At 38.5% G+C, this 21,835-nt stretch overlaps 3 protein-coding genes across 8 annotated transcripts in view; 1 reads left to right on the top strand and 2 right to left on the bottom strand.

Annotated features, from left to right (window-relative positions):
• Positions 1–329: 329 nt before the first annotated feature.
• On the bottom strand, positions 330–6,521 carry LOC6575127 (progestin and adipoQ receptor family member 3). 4 transcript variants are annotated; one of them, XM_002001109.4, is made up of 6 exons: positions 6,413–6,521; positions 5,650–5,800; positions 3,205–3,345; positions 1,600–1,704; positions 1,094–1,378; positions 330–1,029 (listed from the first exon to the last, which is right to left on the bottom strand). In XM_002001109.4, the coding sequence occupies exons 2-6, from the start codon at positions 5,785–5,787 to the stop codon at positions 610–612; spliced, it is 1,089 nt and encodes a 362-aa protein (XP_002001145.1). In that variant the 5' UTR covers positions 5,788–5,800; positions 6,413–6,521; the 3' UTR covers positions 330–609. The 4 variants fall into 4 exon arrangements, with proteins under 4 accessions (XP_002001145.1, XP_015023336.1, XP_015023335.1 ...); XM_015167850.3 differs by lacking the exon at positions 6,413–6,521 and adding an exon at positions 6,106–6,240; XM_015167849.3 differs by lacking the exon at positions 6,413–6,521 and adding an exon at positions 6,123–6,229.
• A 1,818-nt stretch (positions 6,522–8,339) lies between these two features.
• Positions 8,340–17,370, bottom strand: LOC6575126 (ubiquitin-conjugating enzyme E2-17 kDa). The gene is made up of 6 exons (XM_002001108.4): positions 17,041–17,370; positions 16,396–16,941; positions 12,446–12,509; positions 10,054–10,085; positions 9,209–9,392; positions 8,340–9,133 (listed from the first exon to the last, which is right to left on the bottom strand). The coding sequence occupies exons 2-6, from the start codon at positions 16,417–16,419 to the stop codon at positions 8,994–8,996; spliced, it is 444 nt and encodes a 147-aa protein (XP_002001144.1). The 5' UTR covers positions 16,420–16,941; positions 17,041–17,370; the 3' UTR covers positions 8,340–8,993.
• A 124-nt stretch (positions 17,371–17,494) lies between these two features.
• LOC6575124 (transcription initiation factor TFIID subunit 1) overlaps positions 17,495–21,835 on the top strand; it is a 58,110-nt gene continuing 53,769 nt past the window's right edge. For all 3 annotated transcript variants that reach the window (XR_001449604.3, XR_006356894.1, XM_015167844.3), the window contains exon 1: positions 17,495–18,487. Coding sequence is in view for 1 of the 3 variants with exons in the window: in XM_015167844.3 (XP_015023330.1) it covers positions 18,026–18,487 (462 nt within the window). In the remaining 2 variants the exon portion in view is untranslated. The remainder of the gene's footprint in view (positions 18,488–21,835) is intronic.

Below are 21,835 nucleotides of genomic sequence, written 5' to 3'. Positions count from 1 at the left end.
AGTACTAGCAAGTGCATGACCCCAGTAAATACATAAACCATGTTGCTTTGGCTAAAGTAACATATAACACGACTTGTATACCGAATACAAGAACCATTTTTCGTCAAGTTGCAGTAAAAAGTGCCTTCTAGAAACATAACCATGCATACGGTATAGTACAGTTTTTATAATACTACACGAAACAAGTGTGTGCTGTGTCATGACTATGTATGCCACTGTAATGCCTACGTGGTCCGTGTCATGGCTAAGTAGTTTACTGTGCAACTGTAGCAACATAACTGGACGAAAGGTGTCAGTCCTGGCTAAATATTTAATTTAAATTACAAATATTAATTTTTGTACTTGAATATATTCGCAATAATAAATTGTATGTGTATATAAAATATTATAAACCAGATTCACATTTTTGCATGGCCATTAAAAATAAACCAGTTTCGCAATTCTCACGAGTAGCGTATCAATAGACTAAACAGGAAACCCTAAATACACACATGCCATGCCTGTGTGCGAGTGCGTGCATAAATTAACAATATGTCTCAACAGCTATAACTAAATATTAGTTAAATCTTAGTGCATCTAAACTATTTACAATAGACGATTAGCTAGAGCTCAGGATAGCATCGGAGCACTGCAGCCGTTGTTCAGACGATATTCGGCGTAGACGAGACCCGTGTTGTGCCAGTGGTAGAAGGCGGCCACGATGATCAGGTGCCACCAGTTGTGCGAGTGGCCCACAAAGTCCACCTTGCCGGTGAGCCAGCGCTCAGGTATTTTGGCGGCATAGAACACAAAGGCCACCAAGCAGAGCAGATACATGACTACGATCCGTGGCACCATCAGTCCAACCAGCTCGTTCTCGAATCCGCCCATCGCCACCGCCCAGTGGCCCAGGGGCAGGATGCCGTACGCAGACCAGAGCAGCAGCACAGCCACCTTGCCATTCATCGACACATTCAGCTGGGGTATCTGCACGGCAATGGCCAGGCCGAACATGCCCAGCGCAATGGTCGAGTACAAAGTGCGCAGAAACTGAGGAAAAAATAATTTATAATATAGAATTACTTAACATTTTCAATCAGTTGACTACGATTACCGTGTGACACCAGAAGGCATAGTACATGCCACTGATATAGATGGCCACCAGCGACAGCGAAATGCCCAGAAAATCAACCGACAAAAATAGCTCATAGTGCTCCTCCGACTTGCAGGAGAATATATGGTATATGGCCGACATCAGCATGCACAGACAGAAGCAGACGAGCAGACACACCACCAGCACCTGATCCTCCAGCTCCGCGTGCTGGCGCAGAAACTGAAAGTCGAAGATGGTCAGCCCAATGAAGAGGATGCAGCCAGCCAGATGACTCCAGATATTGATCTGTTATAGAAGTGAATAAATATTTTAATAAAATAATATTAAAACCCCTAGAATATCATATTATTTACGTCAGTTGCATATAAACAAATTTAATTTTAACTCAATATAAAATTTAAAAATCTCCTACAATTTTAATGTTCCTAATGTTCTTAAAATTTTTAATACAATAAATCAAAACCAAAATAAATTACATATTTATTCATATTATTAATCAGGATTACCGTCTCATTAGTCCACCAGAAAATGCTTTGCAGGCACAGCTTGTTGGATAGGAATGTGCGATAGCCGCGTCTTATATAAGGATTGAACTTCAAGTGACTTGGCGCCTGTGTCAAACGAAAAGATCAAAGACCCGTTAGATGGTTAGTTCTATTTTTTTATGGTACTGCATGGTCAAGCACACCAAATGCATTTTCAATTAACAGCATTGAAGTAAACAAACCAAAAAAAATAAAAACAATGTTATGAAATATATATACATGTATTTATATATATATATAAAGAAGCAGGGGCAAACGCTTTAGGTCCGATGGCGACGTGCCAAATTAAAATGGCCAAAGTCTCAATTACGCAAAGGCAAGCATACGAATTAAATGTTCATTAACAAGCAAATGTCTTTAAATTGGTATAGACCAAAAACAAAAACAGACGAGCCTAACGAATTTCCAATACCCTACAAAAGCCGCAAAGGGCTGACTGCAACAGCTAAAAAAAATTTCCTATAAAAATGTGATCAATCAAGAGTTATTTAAATTAAAATTCGGTATGATAAAGCCGAAAAGTTGTTGATAAAAAAAAGAGCTCAGCTTCGGAAGAACTAGAGAGATCTATAGAACAAGTGTAAGTGATTCCGCTAAAAGCTTGCATGTATTATTTTGTTGCTCTACGTAGATTCGCTTGAACTCGCCGAAATTAAACTTAACCTTAACTGTATAAATTGTCCAAGTCAAATGTGTTGAAACATTTCAAAAAAGTTCTTTTCCGTGAACTAAACCAAGGTCAGGGCGAAAACCTGGAGCAATACGTGTCAAAAACTAATCTCACAAAATCTTTATTCAAATACTTTTCAATCTAGGAAATAATCTCTATATATCTATGTATCAAAGATACATAGAAATATATCTCTAGCTATATCTCAGATTACAAAATATAAAATATTTATCAAACTAAGAAATATCTGTCTAAAATCTGTCTAATAGTCAAGCGTAGCTAAATATTTAATTTTTTTATAAATTGAGTCTGAGAAAAATATTTTATATTTTAAAAATTGAATAAATTAATTTATAGAATAAAAAATGTTCTTCAAACTAAAAAAATAAAATCGATCTGCCTATGATAAGATGTAAAAGTATATATCTAGGTATATCTATATATTAAATTTTGTAAAAGAGTAGATTTAAAATTTGTTAGCGTCTTCATTTGTTTTGTTGTATCTACGCGGGTTTTTCGCTTGTTTTTGTTGCTGTTGTCTTTTGGTTAATAATAAAATCGACCTTGATTTAGTTTGTTGTGGCTGTTGTCGGCTGTTGTCGACCGTTGTTATTGTTGTTGTTGTTGTTGCTGTTATTGTTGTCTTTCTTATTGTTGTTGTTGTTGTCAGTTTCGTGCCTATTTGTATTACGACTATTTGGCAATTGTTGCCACGTTTTGCATTCATTTCGTTTTGGCCATTTACAACACGCACTCGCAAATAGTTTATGCACACATCAAATATGAAGCTTAGCCAGATGAAGAGCGTATCTTAAAGATACGCGTACAAGCAAATGCGGAATGTCAATTAAAACAAAACAAAAAAACAAAAAAATGAAGTTTCGCTTCTTACTCACATCATCGAAGTTGCACAGCCATTTCAATTTGGCCAACTTGTCATCGAAGTCCGGGCCATGTCCCAGCACATTCGGCTCCTCATTGGCCGGAAACTGATGAGCGGCGTCCGTACTCAGTTCCGTAGTTAGTTGGCCATCGAGCTGCAAGAGCGGATCAGAGCAGAACAGAGACAAGATCAAGTACAAATTAACGCTTTTTAGCCATGGGTCAGAAGTTAAAAACTGCGATTTGCATTCGATCTAAAGTTCCGGCTTCTTTTTTCCACTTTAACATGTGAATTGCTTGGTTATATATGAATAATTTCTAGCTAATATTATACAGTTACTATGATTGTTATAGATATATTAAAAAAAAAAAAAATAATAAGAATCGCAATTGGCTCCATGAAAATAATCACAATAACAACATGTTGGGGACTTGAGTTTTATTTGTTTATCCATAAACTGGATATGGGATGCATAACAACAACAACAAATCCGCTGCACCTGTGTGTGTGTGTGTGTGTGTGTGTGTGTTTATGCACTTGCACGCGTGTGTGCGCGTTAACAGGTTGATGACGTTTTTGTTTACATTTACAAATGTTGTTTTTGATTTTTGTTTTTTCTTTTGATTGCATTCTCGAAATGATGTGAAAAATAGTTTTTTCTTTTTTTTGCACTCGTATAAGCCGAGGCGGCACGAGCCTGTTTACTGTTGGGAAACGACACCCGAGCCAAAATCTTAGCACGCACACACACATAATTACAGCTGTTAAATTGCACTGATGAATTTATGAAAATATCTAATTTAAAATCATGTAAATACAATATATTAGAAAATACATATAATGAAAAATAATCTTTACATTGTTAGACGTTTTCCTTTCGCCAAGTTTTTTGCGAAGGTATGCCAACTGTCAAATCGAACGCACTTTCTGCTAAATACGAAATATACTTGTGGCATATAATATCAACTTTCAATCAACAAATTACAGTTTCTGACGAATTTACTGTATTAACATTTTGCTAAGCATCTGCTAGTGTTCCAGGTAAACAGCGCCAGCAGCAGCTGAGCGAAGTGCATTCATTATCAAATATTCAATTCAGTATATATAAAAAAGAAAATAAAAACAGTTGCGAAAAAGTATAGAAAACGATTTTCAAACTAAAATCGTTGCACTTGCAATTATTGACTGGGCAAACAGATTTGAATGGCAAGTCATCGATAAACAGGATGTTCCATTAATCTAAGCATTGACGTATGTAGTTTCGTAATGTTTACTAAATCAATGCACTAGGGCTCATTGCTGTCGCATCAACAAACATACTTTAGTCTACCTCAATATGCACACTCATATTCAAATATCTTACGTTTTTCTTTTTATTACTGCGCCCATTACTTTTAGGATCTGCTGCTGTTGTTGTTGTTCTTGTGGTCGTTATAACCGTAGTTTCCATATTCAAAAACTCTTTGTAAACGATCACGATTGTACAATGTTTATTTATACTTTTTGTTATATATTATTTTTTTTTTTTTCAATCTCTTTTTGTTTTCGTATATTTAATGAGCTAAAATTGCGAAACTCTGTAATATATCAGTTAACTGCTTGATTTTAAACACCAAAATAATATCAACTGTTTCGTTCAGAAACTTGAACGAAACTGTAACCAGCGAAATCCAATGCACGCCAAGTTATCTAAAAGCTTTGCACGAAAGCTTAACGACGCAACGCGGCGTTCACATTGCAGCAAAACGGTGAGAGCAAGAGACAGCGAGAGAGTGAGAGAGTGTGCAAGTGAGTACAAAAGACCCTGCCCACGTTTACAACAAAAGCTGCTTTTTCGACGCCTGCAAGCTTGAGCAACGCTTTGAACTGAGAGTTATGCGAAATTTCGTTTAGCCGGCTTTGGCTTTTGTACGTTGAGCAACCCAACGCGTCGCGATGCCTCTCGCTTATATAACGAAACAGAGCAGCAAAGTGCGTGCGACACTGAGAATTGATAGCACTTGAATAAGCCTGAATGCCTATGCGTGGAAAGCCTAGCTCTTTGACGTTGTTGTTTTTCTTATTGGGTTTTGGCTGTGAGTGCAACATAAACAAAAACCTAAAACCAGTTTCAAGTTCGACTGAACTTGAGGAATTCCGCGTGAATGGAACTTTCGCAATGGTCCCTCGAAAGACAAATGTACATAAATACAAGCGTATATGAATGTATGTGCTTGCCATATAATTATGTATATATTTATGCATACATGTACATGAATATCTATGTGTGCCTTATGTAAGCAGCGATCGGCCAGAGACACCCGTAATTGACCTTGACTCCATTTGTCAGCGCGCAAGTTAAGCTCTCTCCTTGAGCATTTCGCTTTGGTCTACAGTTCGCGCTTGCACGTGTTGTTGCCATATGCGATTAGCAACGGTCTATTTTGTCGTTTGTTATCAACTGCGTCGAGCTACTCACCCAGTTATCGCCATCCTTTGGTACTTTGCGATTATAGCACGACGATGATGACGTTGTTGTTGTTGTGCTGCTGCTGCTCAGCTCCAGGTCGGCCAGGATGTGAGCTGCGGCCAGACTCTCGTGAGGGCGTGGACTCATTTCTGAATTGAAGCTAGCATGCAAGAGGCAAATCAAATAGGGTCAGTTTTACAAGTTATTTTTACACTCCACAAAACTGGCTGGCGACCAGTTGCGGCTCTGTTGATCATTCGCGGAAGAGTGTGAAAATCGAGACGAGCCTCTAAACAAAGGTTTACATTCGGGCATCGTGTAAACGTGTGTGCGAATGTGTGTTGCCAAGTGGCCGGGTAACAGAGAAAGCGTTTGTAAATATTGAAATTAATTTAGATATATGTCTAAATTAATCAGATCTATATGTGCATAAATAATAAATATATGTGTGTATATAATATCTACGTATTATAAATAGGTACACGTGAGTGCTTGCAGCACATCGCATCAATATAATATTTCTCTCTTGTTTTTCGAATTTGTTTACATAACCAAAATTTGTACAGAAACTTTTGAATTTATTCTCAAATCTAATTTGTATCTCATTTTTGTTGTCGTTACGTTCTGGCTCGTGTGAGCATTCAAATCGCAATTGTTTTTAAATGAAATTTTGTATTTATGCAGAGATCAATTGATTTTGATTAATGTACGCTCAAATGCAAACTGATGCATACATATAGACACATCCACACACGCACACACATGTACATACTTTCTGTTCTAGTTTGGCCAGAAAGAACACAAAATTCACTTGGCACAGCGATCTCGAGCCACCCGCGAGCTTGCTAAACGTCAACTGAAGACTGCAGCGTCGCCGCATCGCCGTCGGCCAGGCAGCTCGCCAAAGATTTCGGTTCCCAAGCGTCGCGCTCAGAAAGCCAGCCACAAAAAGAGAGATGTGGAGAATGAGATGAACTAACGGCATGCGACTCGCATTTGCGAGAGCAAAGCGCGTGCGAAATAAACGATCTTTGGATAGGTCTGTAACTTGACGCATTCGCTCAGTTGCGCGACGCGTTCATGGGAGAGTAGCGACTGTGACGTCACAAGCTTTATTTGTTCCCTTGTCGCCAGACAGCTGTATCGAACACTGCTCTGACGCAATGAGCGCTCTGAGCAAGACGTTGCGTGCCCTACCTGTTATATGGCTTGAGCATGAATCGGTAATCAAATAAAAATACATCAAAAAGCTTTACAAAAGCCTGGGGCAGTGCAGCCAGCGTCAACGCCGGCTTCGACGTACATCGTCGGGTATTAATTGAGTCTCTGAATTTGATTAAATGTTTATTTAAAATGCTGTAGCTGTTGCCAGCACCCGAATACACGCATACCAATGCGTGTTCTCGTTCTCGTTTACATATGTATGACTTCTGCGTATGTATGTAGGTATGTGTGCCTGTTTAAGCCAGCGAATAAAAAGTTATTTTATGCTAAATTCTTGCCCACTTCTAAATTTGTTGTTGCCGTTCCTGATGTCTTTGACATTCGCTGGTGCTGGGGAATCAGTAAAACCTTCACATTGACCGACTTGCATACACTCTCCCATAACATGGCTTTTTGATCAAAATGTGTAGCACAATAAGGGATACTTACTTTAATACCTTGGAACAGTTCAATAAACTCAGTTGATTCTAATTAGCAAATTCATACAGTTGGGAAAACTTTGCTTAGCCTAAGCTGTAGAGAAATAAGGGATACCTTCCTATCAATAGGTCAGCTTGCAAAGCATCTTCCTATAACCCTAATTTGCTTAGGTAATAACATATAACAAGATGTAAAAATAACGAACATAACGGCTACTACAATGACATGTCTCAATAAAATGATTACCTGTATCCATGGAAATCGCAGAGCAAGGTAGAAAAAAAATTATTTTACTTACACAACTCAACTTGCTCCCATACATACTCATACACACATTTAGACTATGCTTTTTGCAATATGAAAACAAACATTAATTCAAGCAATAAACTGTAGCTTATAGTTCCAGAAACTTTCAATTTTGTAAAAATTTACACTTACATTCATGTAGATCAACTAACACAAATGCAAGAAAAAACTTTTAGAAGTCCAAAAGTAGTTACGTTTAAAATATTTCAATTACTTAAATATATTATACAAGATCAATATTCATTGATTTAACTACAAAGATTAAGGTTGAACGATACTGTTATTAAAATAGTTGGGATAAGCATGCGGAATAAAGCATTTCTGATTTGAAACAGAACAAAAGGAATAACCCACAATCAGAGGGAGTGTCATATTCATCAGAGAATTGCATCTACAATATGATATACAATTTAATAAAAATAAGATTTATATTCTATTTGATTTTTAAAATAATCAGATCTAACAAAAGTATTTCCTTCCAAAAGAAAAAAACTAATTGCATTTAATAATTTTAGTTTAGACAAATCTCTTTACGTACTTCTTAGAAACAGATGAATATAGATGTAGATATATATATATATACATCGATATATATAGGTTTAGATGAGAGAGTTAGACTAAAGGAATTATTGATTTTATACTAATGTGTGTGACCTGATTTTTTGCAAAGCTTTTGGCATCGTGATAGAAAATTGAATTTTTGTAATTTTTATTTTTCCGGTTCTTTAAATATAATATAATAATAATAATAATTTTCCAGCTGATCTTTATTTGTTGTTTTGTTTTTAAACTTATTATGTGTGGGATGCTGTGTTGTTGGTAGCTGTCTCGCTTTAAATGTTTATGCTTACATAATTCTTTTTTTCAGTAATTATTATTAAATTATTTTCCTTTCATGCTGCTGCTGCTGCTGCTGCTGCGGTTTTAGCGGTCAAATAAACTTTATGCCAATTTGACAGTTGCTGCTGCCGTAACTCTTACTGCAGTTGCATTTGATTGCTGTTGATGTTGTTGTTGTTGGAACATTGCCTCCGTTCCACTCGTGGCTGCTGCTGCCGCTGTTATTGTTACAGTTATTAATTGGTGTTTGTATGTTTGCTGCTACTGTTGCTGTTGTTGTTGTTGCTGCTGCAGCCTCAGCTCCTTTTGATGCTATCATCGCTGTTGCCATTCCTAGAGGAGCTAGAGCCGATGCTGATGTTGATGCTAAAGCAGGGGAGAAGGCAGCTGTCACAGCTGTTGTAACTATTGTTAAATGTAATCTTTGTTGCTTTTGTTGTTGCTGTTTTGTTTGCTATTGATGTTGTTGTTGTTGTTTTTCTTGATGTTTTCTTTGCTGTTACTAATTTTCTTATTGTTGTTGCTGTTGTTGTTGGACTGTTGTTGCTGCAATCTGGAACGCATCACATAGCATACTTTCTAGTCCACTCCCGTGCCAGTTCATTGTATTTTTCCCGATCGGTCTTATATATTCTGGCAATCTCTGGAACAAGTGGATCATCTGGATTGGGATCACAGAGTAGAGAGCAAATTGATAATAAGACTGCAATCGCGAGAGACAGAAAGAGAAATACAATTAGTAAACACACTTTATGTAAATATATATATTTCTACTTACCTTTTGAAATAGTTAATGCTGGCGACCACTGAGATCTTAATATATCGAGGCAAATGGATCCATTGCTGTTAATGTTTGGATGGTATATGCGTGTTGTAAAGGCCACTTTTGGCGGCTTAAAAGGATAGTCTGTTGGAAAGTGTATAGTTAAGAAAAATACACCTCCTTGATAAGGGCTGTCCGGCTGTAAATAATACAAGCAAATATTTCAATTAGATTGAGCATATTAAGAAATTAAATTAAAGCCATTTGAGTGAAGTTCCACTCTAGACAACTTCGAGCAAACGATCCTTTCTTATTAATTATGCTACCTAATCACAATTGATGTAGGAAATCGAAAACTGACTAAAACAAATGAATACTTTTGAAACGTGTAGATCTTTTATACTACTCTTATATAAATGTACCTAGACAATTAATGCTGCTTTACAAATAATGTTAAATCTTATACTCAGGAGCTTCATTCGAATATTTTCAGCCGCTTATATTCTCATATTAAGTATATCTGAAAACGTCTATCGTCTAATTGCTTAAAAACTAAAACCAACTCTTCTTCCTAGTTATACTGCATAAGAAAACAGGTAATACATGTTTGCTTAATTTAAGCAATTAAACTATCTAGCCAAATTACTTTGTAGAGATAAGATAAACATTTTACGCTAGATTTGCTAGACAACTAAACAATCTACTCAGTGGATATCAAAATAAAAATTTTATCGATACGGCCTAAAAAGTTCTTTGAGTTAAGGGCGTTCTCCTGTGACGCTGGCAGGTGCTGCACTTGCTGCATCGAACGAAGCTCTCTCTCTCTCTCCAGAGTGAAGAATGATAGTTGACAATCTTACCGGGCCCATTATTGTTGCTTGCCAGTGAAATACTGTAAAGATAGAGAGAATAGTGTTTAGGATAAGTTTGAATCATTGAGAATTATTTAAATGCATTTAATTATTACGAAATAAACCAAATCACACGCCTTGCAATGCCCCAGCTTAGCCCAACCGCAGTTTTTTAGGGTGCGGACGGGGGAGTTAGGTGATTAAATAAATGCAGTACTCATCCTGCACTCTCGTTCACTCGCTCTCGCTCTCTCTCTCTCTCTCTTTCTCTCTTTGCAATAAGCCCTCTCCATTTACCGCAAGAGTTAACCGAAAAGAACAAAAACAAACAATTGCCAAAGAGCCTTGGCACCGACTGTTGGCAGCGACGCTGCAGCTGACGCTCGCAACACAGACTACTTGCCTAGCGTGCCATCTCGCTTACACCCATTGTCCAAGGCTATTGCGGAGCTATTCGCTCAATGTCACACACAGCCCGGCCCAAGTAGCTTTTGGGCTGAGAACTGGGCCGCAGCGTAGCAGCCAACTGCGACGCCAGCAGAGGCAATGCGCTAGCACATTTCTATGCGTGTGCGTGTGTGTGTGTGTGTGCGTGGCTCTGCGGTGTGTTTGCAATACAATTACAGAAAATTTATTTCTAGAACTCAATTGAAGTTTCGCCACAAGCCAAAATGAGCAAATGATATATCGTTTATCGATAACAATTATGGGACTGTTGCTAAATGAATTTATTTACATTTATGTAAAAGCGGGTTTACTTTGTTCTTTGAGTAATGTGAATTGTTTTGTAATTTTTTCACAGTCCGCGCACTGTAGTTTGGTATCGCCACGTAATTTATTTCACACATACCCAGCCGGGCATAATCGGCCTCTGATAAGAATTCAGAGAGCAACAAAGCGGAAGCGTAGTGTTCAAAAGTATTCATGATGTGGATGCGCCCATTTTATAACTGATATATACATAATATATGTGCTAAAATATAAACGAGGATTATCTAATAATCAGTGTGCTAGCATTAATGATTAAGCATGTCGAACAATTATCAATTATTCAATATTATCCATTGGAAAACCATATAACTAATGTTTTGGAACAATTAACCTTATCAATTATAAAACAATCTCCCTACAATTAATCTTCTTATACTTAAATCTTTTGCTAAATACGATTTTTTTAAGTTTAAGAGTGAGCAAAAGTTTTACTCATCGAAAAGCTAATTCTAAATATAATGATGTTTTTTTTTTTACAATATTAACTAGTAATCCTTCATTTCTTTCCATGAATCTTTCATTTAGTTATTTAAAAATTTATGTTTTTACTTTATACATTTGAAATGCATTTTACAATAATTTCTTTCTACATTTCAGTTACATAAAAATTACTTTAACAATTTCTTTAAAGGCTCTGTTACACTCAGATTAAGCAGAGTTTTAGTATATGAGGGTTTTTACGTTCTCAATTTCTAAACTTGATCCGAATATATTCGAAATATTTACATTTTAGTTATGACTTTATCAATTTCTTTCAAGCAACTGTTAACATTATTTTCAACATTTTAGCAGTTGTTAACATTAACATTAAACTAGAAAATCAGTTCGATGCCTTTAATTAAACTCTCACACGTCTGTCCAGGCAAAGGCGACCTCAAAAGAAACTCACTTTAATTGCACGATTTCACTTTTAAATGACGTCATTCAGGTAACCTCTATAGCAAACGAAGCTGGCTTCAAACAAATTTACACACACATGTGAGCGTGTATGTGTGTCTGTAGAGTTTACATTTAAACGCACACATTTAACATTTATATAAATTCAGTAATTGCAAATTTTAAGCCGCGCATCGGTAAGATCAGAAATAGAAAGTGTTACAGTAGTCGCTCGATAACGTAAGCTCACAATCGGCGGTCTCATTAAAGGAGATACTGTCTGATGGAATATAATTTCTCAGTTTAGTTTAGTTGCTGAACTTTATTCATTAAAAGTTTTCAAAATGCAAATGAGATTTTTTCAATCTAAATTGTAGCACAGTTTTCGCTCAAATATACAAAACTTTCTACGAGAGTTGACTGTATGGAATATGCATACATATATGATATGTGCATATATTAAAATAACTATAAAACTGCATAGTCACGTTCTGCAAGCTATGACGTGACGAATCAAATCAAAAGCTAACTTCTCTATGATATAAGTAAAGAGAGAGAGAAAGAGAGAGATCTTTCCTATTTATAGAAGCTCAGAGAAGCTGTTTGAGCAGCGTTCTACGCACTGACACAGTTACATAACGCTCAAAGTGCTGATAACACATGTATTAAGTATTCCATGGGGCGTAGTAGGCAAGACGTGGAGGCGTGGCATGCGGCACATAACTGCTGCTGCTGCTGCTATCGTTATACTTACAATCATCTCCAACTGGTCCAGCTGAACATTGTGCAGGTGGATCTCTGCCCAGATCTTGCAGTTCCTGCGAATAAGAAAAAGGTATTAAGTTAGTTGACAATTAGAGATATATATGTATGAGTAGCATAAATACAGTGAATACTCTCTTTCAGGCCACTGTTTCAATTATTTGAATGTTATATATTTGATCATATCAATAAGTCTGCTGTTTATGATCAATTAAAGCCATTTTTTTCGGCTTCAGCTATTCGTGTTAAGGAACTGAGCGCATCAAAGAGAATTCACTGTATATAACATATTATATGGGAAAAGACTAAATTGCCAAACATTTTGCATGCGCATTTCATAAATACAAATTTCTTCCGCCTTGCTTTTTGATTCTCTTGCTGCATATTTATATATGTATTCCATACATATTTACTCTACATTTACATGAGCCATTTGAAATGATATGCATTTAAAATGCACAAATATATTACAAGAAATTTTAAGCACACAAAAATATGAAAATTTTTATTCGCAACGGCCAGCGGCAAATGCGAGTGACGCGAAAATCAAGTTCGTTGGCCCGAACCAGAAGGCAGCACAGCCAGCACCCTGCTTGCTCTTTCGCTCTTACTCCCGCTCCCGGCTGCACTCGTTCTTCTTCCTCGCTCGCTCTTCTCTCATTGCCTGTCGCACGCACACAGCTGAGCGGCTGTGGCCCGACCCCCTCCCTGACCCATCTTCTCTGCAGCACAGCTGCCAACATGGGGCGTACAAATAGGTGTAAAGTAAACCGGCAAAAAAAATATTATAAGAAAAAAATCGCTTACAGAAAAATGATGAGCTGTGCGGAAGGTAGCAAAACGAGAGCCTTGGCACAATATACATTGAGCGAACGGCAGGAGAGCGAGAGAGAGACAAAGACAAAGGGAAAAAGAGGACTGCAGTAAGTGGAGGGGTAGGAAAAAGTTTTAAAGCGAACGGCTGACTGCCTCTGTCGCAGTCGCAGTCGCAGTCGCCGTCGCTGCCTCAGTCGCAGCATAAGCTTTTGTCGTTGCTTCTCTTTGTGATGATTTCGCACAGCCACAAAATGATATGGAAAGCAAAATAAAACATTTCATTTGCCGTCACATCGACGAGCGGAAAAACAGAAAAATATGCGCGACGCACAAAAATATAAATAGATTCGAAAGACTTCTTTTCTTTTTGCCACATGCTACGCATTTTTCGACGTGTACCTGTTGAGCAAAAAATAATTACAACAAAGAGTGAAAAGAACAACAACATGGCATAAGAAAACTGTTACAAAACGAACGGCAAATAAAGCGAACACCAAGTTCGAGGAGACTTTCAATGCGGCCAGGCCACCTCTGCCGACGGCATGACTCACACGTTGGCCACAGAGACGCGCCAGCAAGTGTGAGTGTTTTGCTTTATAATTCAAATAAAAACAAACTAACGGTCGCTAGCACACGAATAAGCATGCACACAAACACACATGGCTTGATCAGCAAGCTCGTGTGGGAGAGAGATAGATAGATAGAGAGAGAGAGAGAGCTGGCGAGAGCCCGGCTTACAGCGTATATTTCTTTTCCTTTTCTTTTTCTATTTATTCAATTCATTTTTGGCAATTCAGGCCAACTGACGACTACAACAACAACTACAACAGCAACAGCTCAATCAGCGAAACCTTGGCTATGTCAGAGAGAATAGAGCGAATGAGTAGGGGGGAAACCAAAGTAGTTGCCCGCTAATTGCAAGCTGTTAGCTGTACGCACGGAAGGGGAAGAGGGACACATTACATAAAAAATACAAAGACAAGAAATAATAATAAATTAACATCAATTCATTTAGCATTACGGGTGCTTCCTCAGTTTCACTAGTATTTCATTTTCATTTCATTTCGTTTATATGTGTACGTATCAAAGTTTATAACAAAAACAGCACCTAAAGAAAAAAATGCAATGGCCATGACGCTCGTGGTTCGTGACGCTGCAGACGTCAACGGCAACGCCAGCGTCGCTGCTTTTGTTGCTCGAGCAGTCAGCAGACCCCCTTCACCACATAAGCAGACAACACACACATATATATATATTCATAAATATACACATACTGTGTATATGTAGATATGCTTGCGTGTATGACTTATTAGCGATAATTTACATTATTTAAACTGAAATTATGTTAAATTATAATTTTGTAGTAATTATTTGTGCTCTATATGCTGCAGTGTTTTTCAACACTATATTCAGTTGCCATCTCACATATACACACGCACACATAGAAATTCTCTTAGCACTGCCCCATTCGCTTAACATTAGCGCGTAAGAAAGAGCCAAATACAGTGTATGGCCAGACGAACTAGCAGCTGCTGCCGATTTTACCGAGCACTCTTTGGGCGTCTCATGGGGGTGTGTGAGCGAGATGGTTAAATTCATATGGTGCTGTTCACTGTTTGTGACTGTGCAAAGACTTTATAAGCGTATGACTGAGTTTGTGTGTGCGTGTGTGTATGTGTGTTGGTGGGGGCTATGATGGTGAACCGGCCTCACTCAAATCGAACTTTAATTTTCCAGAAATAAATTTGAGCGCTTATAATGTAAATAGAATATAGACTTTTTTTTTAAAGAATTAAACATGAACGTAAAACGTTGAGATGTCAAAGAGAAACATATCGGCATGCATAAGAGGGTGACTTGTCGTTCCCTTGAGAGCGAGCGAGTGAGCGAGTCAATAGCTGCAGCAGATGGGGGCAGCTACAATAAACGGACACCGCAACAGAAATTCCGTTGAAAATTATATTATGCGATATGAATGCACATTAAATCATTTGCATAGTCAATTGCACTTTGTCTGGTCCATTGACCAGCAGATAGGAGTTTGGAGTTGGGCACTTTCAACTGTTAGTCACTGCAGAAATAATTAATAAATTTACTCGCTTTCACACACGCACAATCATCATCGGCACATTAATGCAATGGGCACGAATACATACATATTTAAGTGCCTGCGTGTGAGTATATATACATATATATATATATATTAGGCAGCACTATTTCTGAATTATCAGCGCAAAAAGTAAGGTTAGGTTAATTTTATACGCTTTTACTTCATGTATTCGCCGTGTTTTATTTTTTGCTGGATCTTTCTGTGGCGCTGGCAACAACAACACGCACTCATACACTCATAAACAGAGGAATATACGCGCGTGGTAGTGCCCTGCTATATATATAAATATTACTTATATATACACAACGGCATGTATTGGGTAACATAGTGGAGCCCGAGAGCGCGGCGCTGAGACTCTGTTGGCCAAAAGTTGACCAGATGACGGCGGTGTTGACCAGGTGCCCGGCTTGCATGCATGCACACACACAAGCACGCATGCTTTGCCACCCGCTCAACTGCACTCACACACACATTTACTGTGTAACGGAAACTACGACCAATACAAATGGCCGTACACGTTGTCCGTGTCCGTTGCCTAGCCCAGCTCACACACACACATGCACATGCACAGGATATATTGCCAGCTATTCCTAATTAGAGTCCCATATAAGGTTGAGGCTCTTTTGCTCAATTGTTGGTATTTGTGTTAATCATCGACTAAATACTAAACCTAAACTTGTTTTACTCTTTTAGCTTCTGTTGTAATTAATGCACGTCGTCATCGCCCATTTTTCCTTATGCTTCTTTTGCTTTTTGCACGTTTTCTTTCGCTCACGTATTCGGTTCATTTTTTTTTTTTTTTTTTTCTTTCTTTGTACATTGCCGTTGTCGTTCCTACGTTTCACATTTCTTGCATAAATTTTTTGTCGCACAAGAAATTTCTATTCACATTTTTTTGTTGGTTTTTCTTTTTTTTTTTTTTTGCTACATATTCAAACTTTTACACTTTTGAAATGCATACTAATGCGAAAATGATTTGTACAATTTGATTTCATTTTTATCGTTTTTTCACATACCTTATTGATTCTTTTTAACGCCATTTTCTGATTGAAATTTGATTTTCTTGTGTGTGTGGTGTTGTGTTGGTGAGAGTGTATCAGTTGTACGTTTCTCTTTGCTTTTCGATTACTTTTTGTTCTTTGTCGAATTACACAAAACGAGAAATTGTTAACTATTGAAAAATGCTATAGAAAAAACCAAACGAAACACAAAAGCTGCGGTAGGCTTTATATTTTCACTGTGTTCTGGCTATTTTCTGCTCAGCTTTTCTCCGAGGTTACAGTCTAGAAATATTGCAGCACTGCGAGTAGAACGGCGCCCCGACGACAACTACGGCTGCGATATTTTTCGCTGCTTTAAGCGACGAACGGATGTGAGTGAGACCGACACGATGACTAACAGCGGACGAAGTGAGCGACGTTTCAAAGTGCGCGAGTGTGACAGAGACGAGTTTAGTGTGTGACGTGTCTAGGTGTTGGAAAGTGTATGATAATTTTCAACACTCATCAACAGAACAGCACAGCTATCTCATGCAGTTAACTGTCTGGCCAGATCGATATTATCTGCAAAGAGAGGGAAAAGACTATTTAATCTATGTGGCAACTCGACATGACAATAATTGGGCATTTACATTTTATATTTTAAATGAATTATTTACTTACATTTTGCGACAGCAGCAGCAAATAACAACACAGGTCTAAATTAGATGGAAACTGGAATGGGGGCGTCGTGTGCGTGTTTGGAAAATTTAGTAATCGAAAATCAGCGTCAGAACTATAAACGAAGGCACATCGAAAATTCCAACCAACAAAAACTGTTTAAACCGGCTGCGACGCAATTGTGTATGTCCGCTGCGTTTTCTGTCTGCGCGCACTAAATGCTGTTAATTAATTGTTTCTATGAGCACACAACGTGTTGCTTGCTGCCGGAATGTTTTTACTGATGAATTTTGATGGAGTTGTCCTATGTATTTGCTAATGTTTGAACAGCTACTCTGTTTGAAAATTTGAGTTGAAATCCTGCATTGCCCAGCTGTTGGTATATAAAAAAGTATTTTTTGGTATTATTTAAAATTTTATGTGGGACAACAGTGCTACCAGACTGTCCACAAAGTATGGTACATAACTTGCAGATATTGCCGCTTGTGAAGTTCGGCCACATTCAACTGTCTGCAAATTTAAACAAAAAAAGGAAATTAGCAAGCAAACTTCACATGAATAAATCAATTCGGTTAATTATTTAGCAAACGCAACGCGTAAGTTTTGCATGTCTCAAAGCGACAAAACGTTTCGTGAACGATCAAATACATACAAACCGCTGCAGCTACAGTTTTAACAGTTGTTGTTGCTGCCGATTTGCGAAGCGACAAAGTGCTCGTGTGTGCGTTTTTGAGCGTGAGTGTCAGTGTGTGTGCGACAGTATGTGCGTATATTTGTGTGTGTGAAGATAATTTAGTTAGAGGTCATTTCTATGCGTAAGTCTTTGCAACATGCGGCGGCACCCAGTTGTTGAAAGCGGGACCATCGTCTTCACACATCACACGAGCCACAACAACAAAGGACGTTTGCAGCTGTACGCCTACGTCCACGCCCACTTCGAAGCGTGCAGCAGCAGCAACGCCAGCTTTGTTTTATAGTACGCGCAGCCATGCCAACAACAACAACAACAGCAGTAAAATCCACTGAAGAAGAAGAAGAGGAAAATTGCGATACGCCAATGGCGTCTGCTACTACAACAAGAACAAGAACATCGGAGGAGCAGCCACAACCACCATCGTTGCCGTCAGCTGCGGCGTCGCCCTCAGAATCGCTGCAGGCGTCAACTACTGATGCAATGTCAAAGGCAGCTGCGCGGCCAACGCCAACACCCTCACTGTTGCCTCTGCTGGCGTCGGCTGCCGCTTGCAATAAACAGTTACTGTTCTGCCGGCGTTTTAAGGATGCGTCCGCTGGCAACGTAGACGGTGCTAGCTTTTTACGTAATTTCAACTCATTGCCGTTATTCGTCTACGCAACGTCACCGTCGACGCACGCCATTTCAGCAGATGGCGTTGGCGTTGCCAAGGAAGCAGCAGCCGCTGCTGCCGCTGCGTCGGCGTTCAGTCAAAAGGTATGTTGAGCTTTCATTTTCTATTCTTCCTTAACTCTCTCTCTCTCTCGCTCTCTCTCTCACATGCGATATCATCTCCCATTGTAGTCGCTCTCTTTGTTCTTGAATTGCATAATTGAGCATTTCCGCTGCACATTAAGGGGTGGCTTTGGGTAGACTTGCGGTATTAATGTTGGATGTTGGATGCGGTGTTGGGGTAGGAGGCAAAGCTTGGTGCAGCCATTGATCGTGCCGTATCTGCCTTTTTATAATTTATTATTATCTGTTTTATACTGTGCGTTCTGCTTGGCTTGCGTTGCGTCTCTGCACTTGTCTCACCCATGCGCCTTCCCCAATCTGTCTGCCTCGCTCTCTTTCTGCGTCGGCTGCGTTTGCGCGGAAATTAATGTTCTTGTTGTTGCTGTTGTTGTGCGATATCAAACCGCTGCAACTGCAACGGCGCAGCTCGCGCCATTTTTGTTCAGTTCGTGGCCAACAAAATATGCGTTTTTAATATTAATTATAAAATTGTTTTATCTGTATAATACCCTCTATCTATTAGAAAAAGGGCATATTGGCTTTCTTTATATAGCAGGCAAATACATCAAACTGATTTTGCGTCATACAATTATAGTAAATTTGTTGATTAATATTTTATATTTTCAAAAATTCAGTAAGCAATAAAATGCATGAGTCTAATTCTCAGTATCAAGGGGGCTTAAAGCTAAGTATAGGGTATCTGAATCCTCGCTTTGGCTTTTTGACTTTTTATTGTCTGTTGGCGGTGATCGCTCAAACGTGTCGAGCCGTCGTCATTAATGAACCCCACATCAGTCAGCCTGAGCGTAACTGTGCTTTGCTTTTGTCTAGTGTGCGAAAGTGTGGGTGGGAGGGGGAGAGAGAGAGAGAGAGAGAGAGCAAGAAGAGGATTGTGTGTGTTTGTTTGTGTGTGCAATATGCTATGCATATGCTGCCTACAGGTGCAGCCACCGACTGAGGTTCGTGCCTGCTCTCCTTTTGTTTTTGATTGCGGATCGTGCTCTCTTTTGCTCTCTCCCTGTATGCGCTTCACTTATGCTGCGCTTGTTGATATTGCTGCTATTGTTTGTTTGTGTTGCTGCTGCGGCTCAGTGACTTGTGACGTGCACGCGCTGCTGCTGCGGCAGCTGCTGTGGCTGCTGTTCATAAGCTTCATTAACAGAATACAACGCAAATGCTTTTGCCAATCGACGGCCATTTTGAATTTGTGCGCTCTCGCAGATTGCCGAAAATTATTAAAGCTTTCTGTGATTACACTCAGAAGCTTCTTTTCGTTTCTTATTTGACACTTTTTGAACAGCGTCCCAATTGGACAAGTTGAGTGGAGCGAGCTGTTCTCAAGAATAGCGCTATCCTTATCGTTCGCACACGCTCTCCTAATGCAATTACCTATTGTCTGCTTGTATCCCCTTCGCTCGCTCTTGTTTATGTGTCAAATTTAAATCAATTTTGCTTCTGATTGCAATTTAAGTGGCATGCTACAAGCGTTCGCTGTCGCCTAACCCTTGTCACAAAATATTGTAGATACACACATATATATACATTTTTTATTATTTATTTCAACCATATGTGTGTCGTATGTGTGCGTATGCTTGTGCGTGTTGTCTTCCTAAATATTCATTGCGTATTCGAAATGTATGTGAATCAGAATATATGTTTATGGCCCATGTTGTATAAGATATCATCAATTGCTGTGGGTTCCACTATTTCAAAATGCTTACAGTGAGAGAAAAGCTGTCATTGAAAAGAAGAGGCTTGCGTCAGGGTGGTAAAATCAATTTTACAATTTATTAATTTGACATATCAAAATGTTATATCTACTATATAATTGAAGCTATATTTGTTTTGTCTTACATATATGTATATGTACTTACTTCACCTTGTATATAATAATTTCGAAATTTTCATACAAGTAATATATTTCTTTTCTCTCAGTGTATGTTATGCGATCACTTGATATGTCTGCAGACACCACCCCTTTCCCACGCCTGTTAAACCGTTATGTTTACAGTTTTTACGATCAATATTTGTTTTTGAAATGGCGATCTATGTTTTCCTTTAATCCAAAAGAGAAAATTTGTTTATAAATGGGCATTGGAGCTGCAAGTGCTGAATTAATCGCTCTGTTATGAATATACTTATTCTGAGAGACTTCTGAGAAAATTAAAAATAAAATGCAACAGCAATAAAGGCCTGACTCGAATGCTAAACTCTCCGTTTAGCATCGGCTTTTAATTAACTTGTATATTAATAATATAAAGTTAAAGCTAAATCTATGAGCTGTTTAGGGCATAGATAAACAATTATAGATACGTTTTTACTGTGTTTTCGTTTTTTTTTTTTTTTCCAGTGGAAATCCAGTTTCGGTATCTTGTATCTATTTGTTTATTGTTAATTATGGCATATGAAATGGGAATTGAATGCAATAAAAGTGTTTTGCCATGGCTGGGCTTATCAAATTTCCATAAATATCAAACAAAATGCGTGCCATTAAATGCTGGCATCGACTGCCTTTCACCCTCCCACAGAGCGCGACCCCTGGACAGGTCATTGATTAAACGTTCTTGAGCTTTGTTGTTGGTTGCGATGGCAACGATGCGTTGTTTGTGTTGTGCCCTTCATGTCTCATGTCTCTCTATCTCTATCTCTTTCTCTCTGTCTACGTCTTGGTCCGTCTCTTGAGTTGCGTGTAATTAAGCAGCCAACGATAAGCACCAAGTGGACACTGGGTCACTTGTGTCTTTCTCTCTCTTCTTCTCACTCGCTCACTCACTCACTCATTCTCTATCTCCACTGTCTTTTGTCTTTTCTTAGGTCTAGACGTCTCGTCTATTGACGCATTTGTTTTGCTTTGCTGCACTTGTTGTCGCTCCTATTGGAGTTGCTGTAAAAACTAATGAGCCAGTTGGTCAGTTTGTTTTGTGTCGGTTTCTGTGCGCAGTGCATTACCCTTTGCCACAGTTTGTGGTATTCTTTCCTTTGATTTCCTTAAGAGCACTTAATTACCTGCTAATTGATAGGTGCCGCGTAATTGTTTGTTAGCATTTGTTTACCTACAAATTACATGAGTAAACAAATGAAGTGAAACACGTTTGGAATTGAAGCATTACGAGAATATCCATAAGATACAAATGCATCTTGCGGGTGCAAACAATAAGCAGCTGCCGTTCTTGTTATTGTTTTTGTTGTTGCTGCTAGTATAATGTTAGTGCAGCTCTCTTAACAGCTAGTTTTTCTTATCTCTCTTTGTCTCTTTCTCTCTCTTCGCATTCAGCGCAGTGCGCTCACTAACAACAGTTAACTCAAGCGCTAGCTCGCCCTTACTCTTTC

This window comes from Drosophila mojavensis, unplaced genomic scaffold (assembly GCF_018153725.1).
Source record: "Drosophila mojavensis isolate 15081-1352.22 unplaced genomic scaffold, ASM1815372v1 contig_231, whole genome shotgun sequence".
Classification (NCBI taxonomy): domain Eukaryota; kingdom Metazoa; phylum Arthropoda; class Insecta; order Diptera; family Drosophilidae; genus Drosophila; species Drosophila mojavensis.
The sequence above is the reverse complement of the archived record's forward strand: the minus strand, read 5'-3'. Positions and strand labels throughout refer to the sequence as shown.

What these genes read in the sequence shown, in the direction of transcription:
- LOC6575127 (XM_015167850.3), bottom strand. Translation starts at nt 6,143, where the DNA reads ATGTGCTGCAAGCACTCACGTGTACCTATTTATAATAC. An exon ending in CAAAGGATGGCGATAACTGG is followed by an intron (nt 3,346 to 5,649) that starts GTGAGTAGCTCG and finishes CCGCTCTTGCAG; the next exon opens with CTCGATGGCCAACTAACTAC. An exon ending in TCTGGTGGACTAATGAGACG is followed by an intron (nt 1,379 to 1,599) that starts GTAATCCTGATT and finishes CTTCTATAACAG; the next exon opens with ATCAATATCTGGAGTCATCT.
- LOC6575126 (XM_002001108.4), bottom strand. Translation starts at nt 16,419, where the DNA reads ATGGCGTTAAAAAGAATCAATAAG. An exon ending in CGTTAAAAAGAATCAATAAG is followed by an intron (nt 12,510 to 16,395) that starts GTATGTGAAAAA and finishes TCTTATTCGCAG; the next exon opens with GAACTGCAAGATCTGGGCAG. An exon ending in AAGCAACAATAATGGGCCCG is followed by an intron (nt 9,393 to 10,053) that starts GTAAGATTGTCA and finishes TATTATTTACAG; the next exon opens with CCGGACAGCCCTTATCAAGG.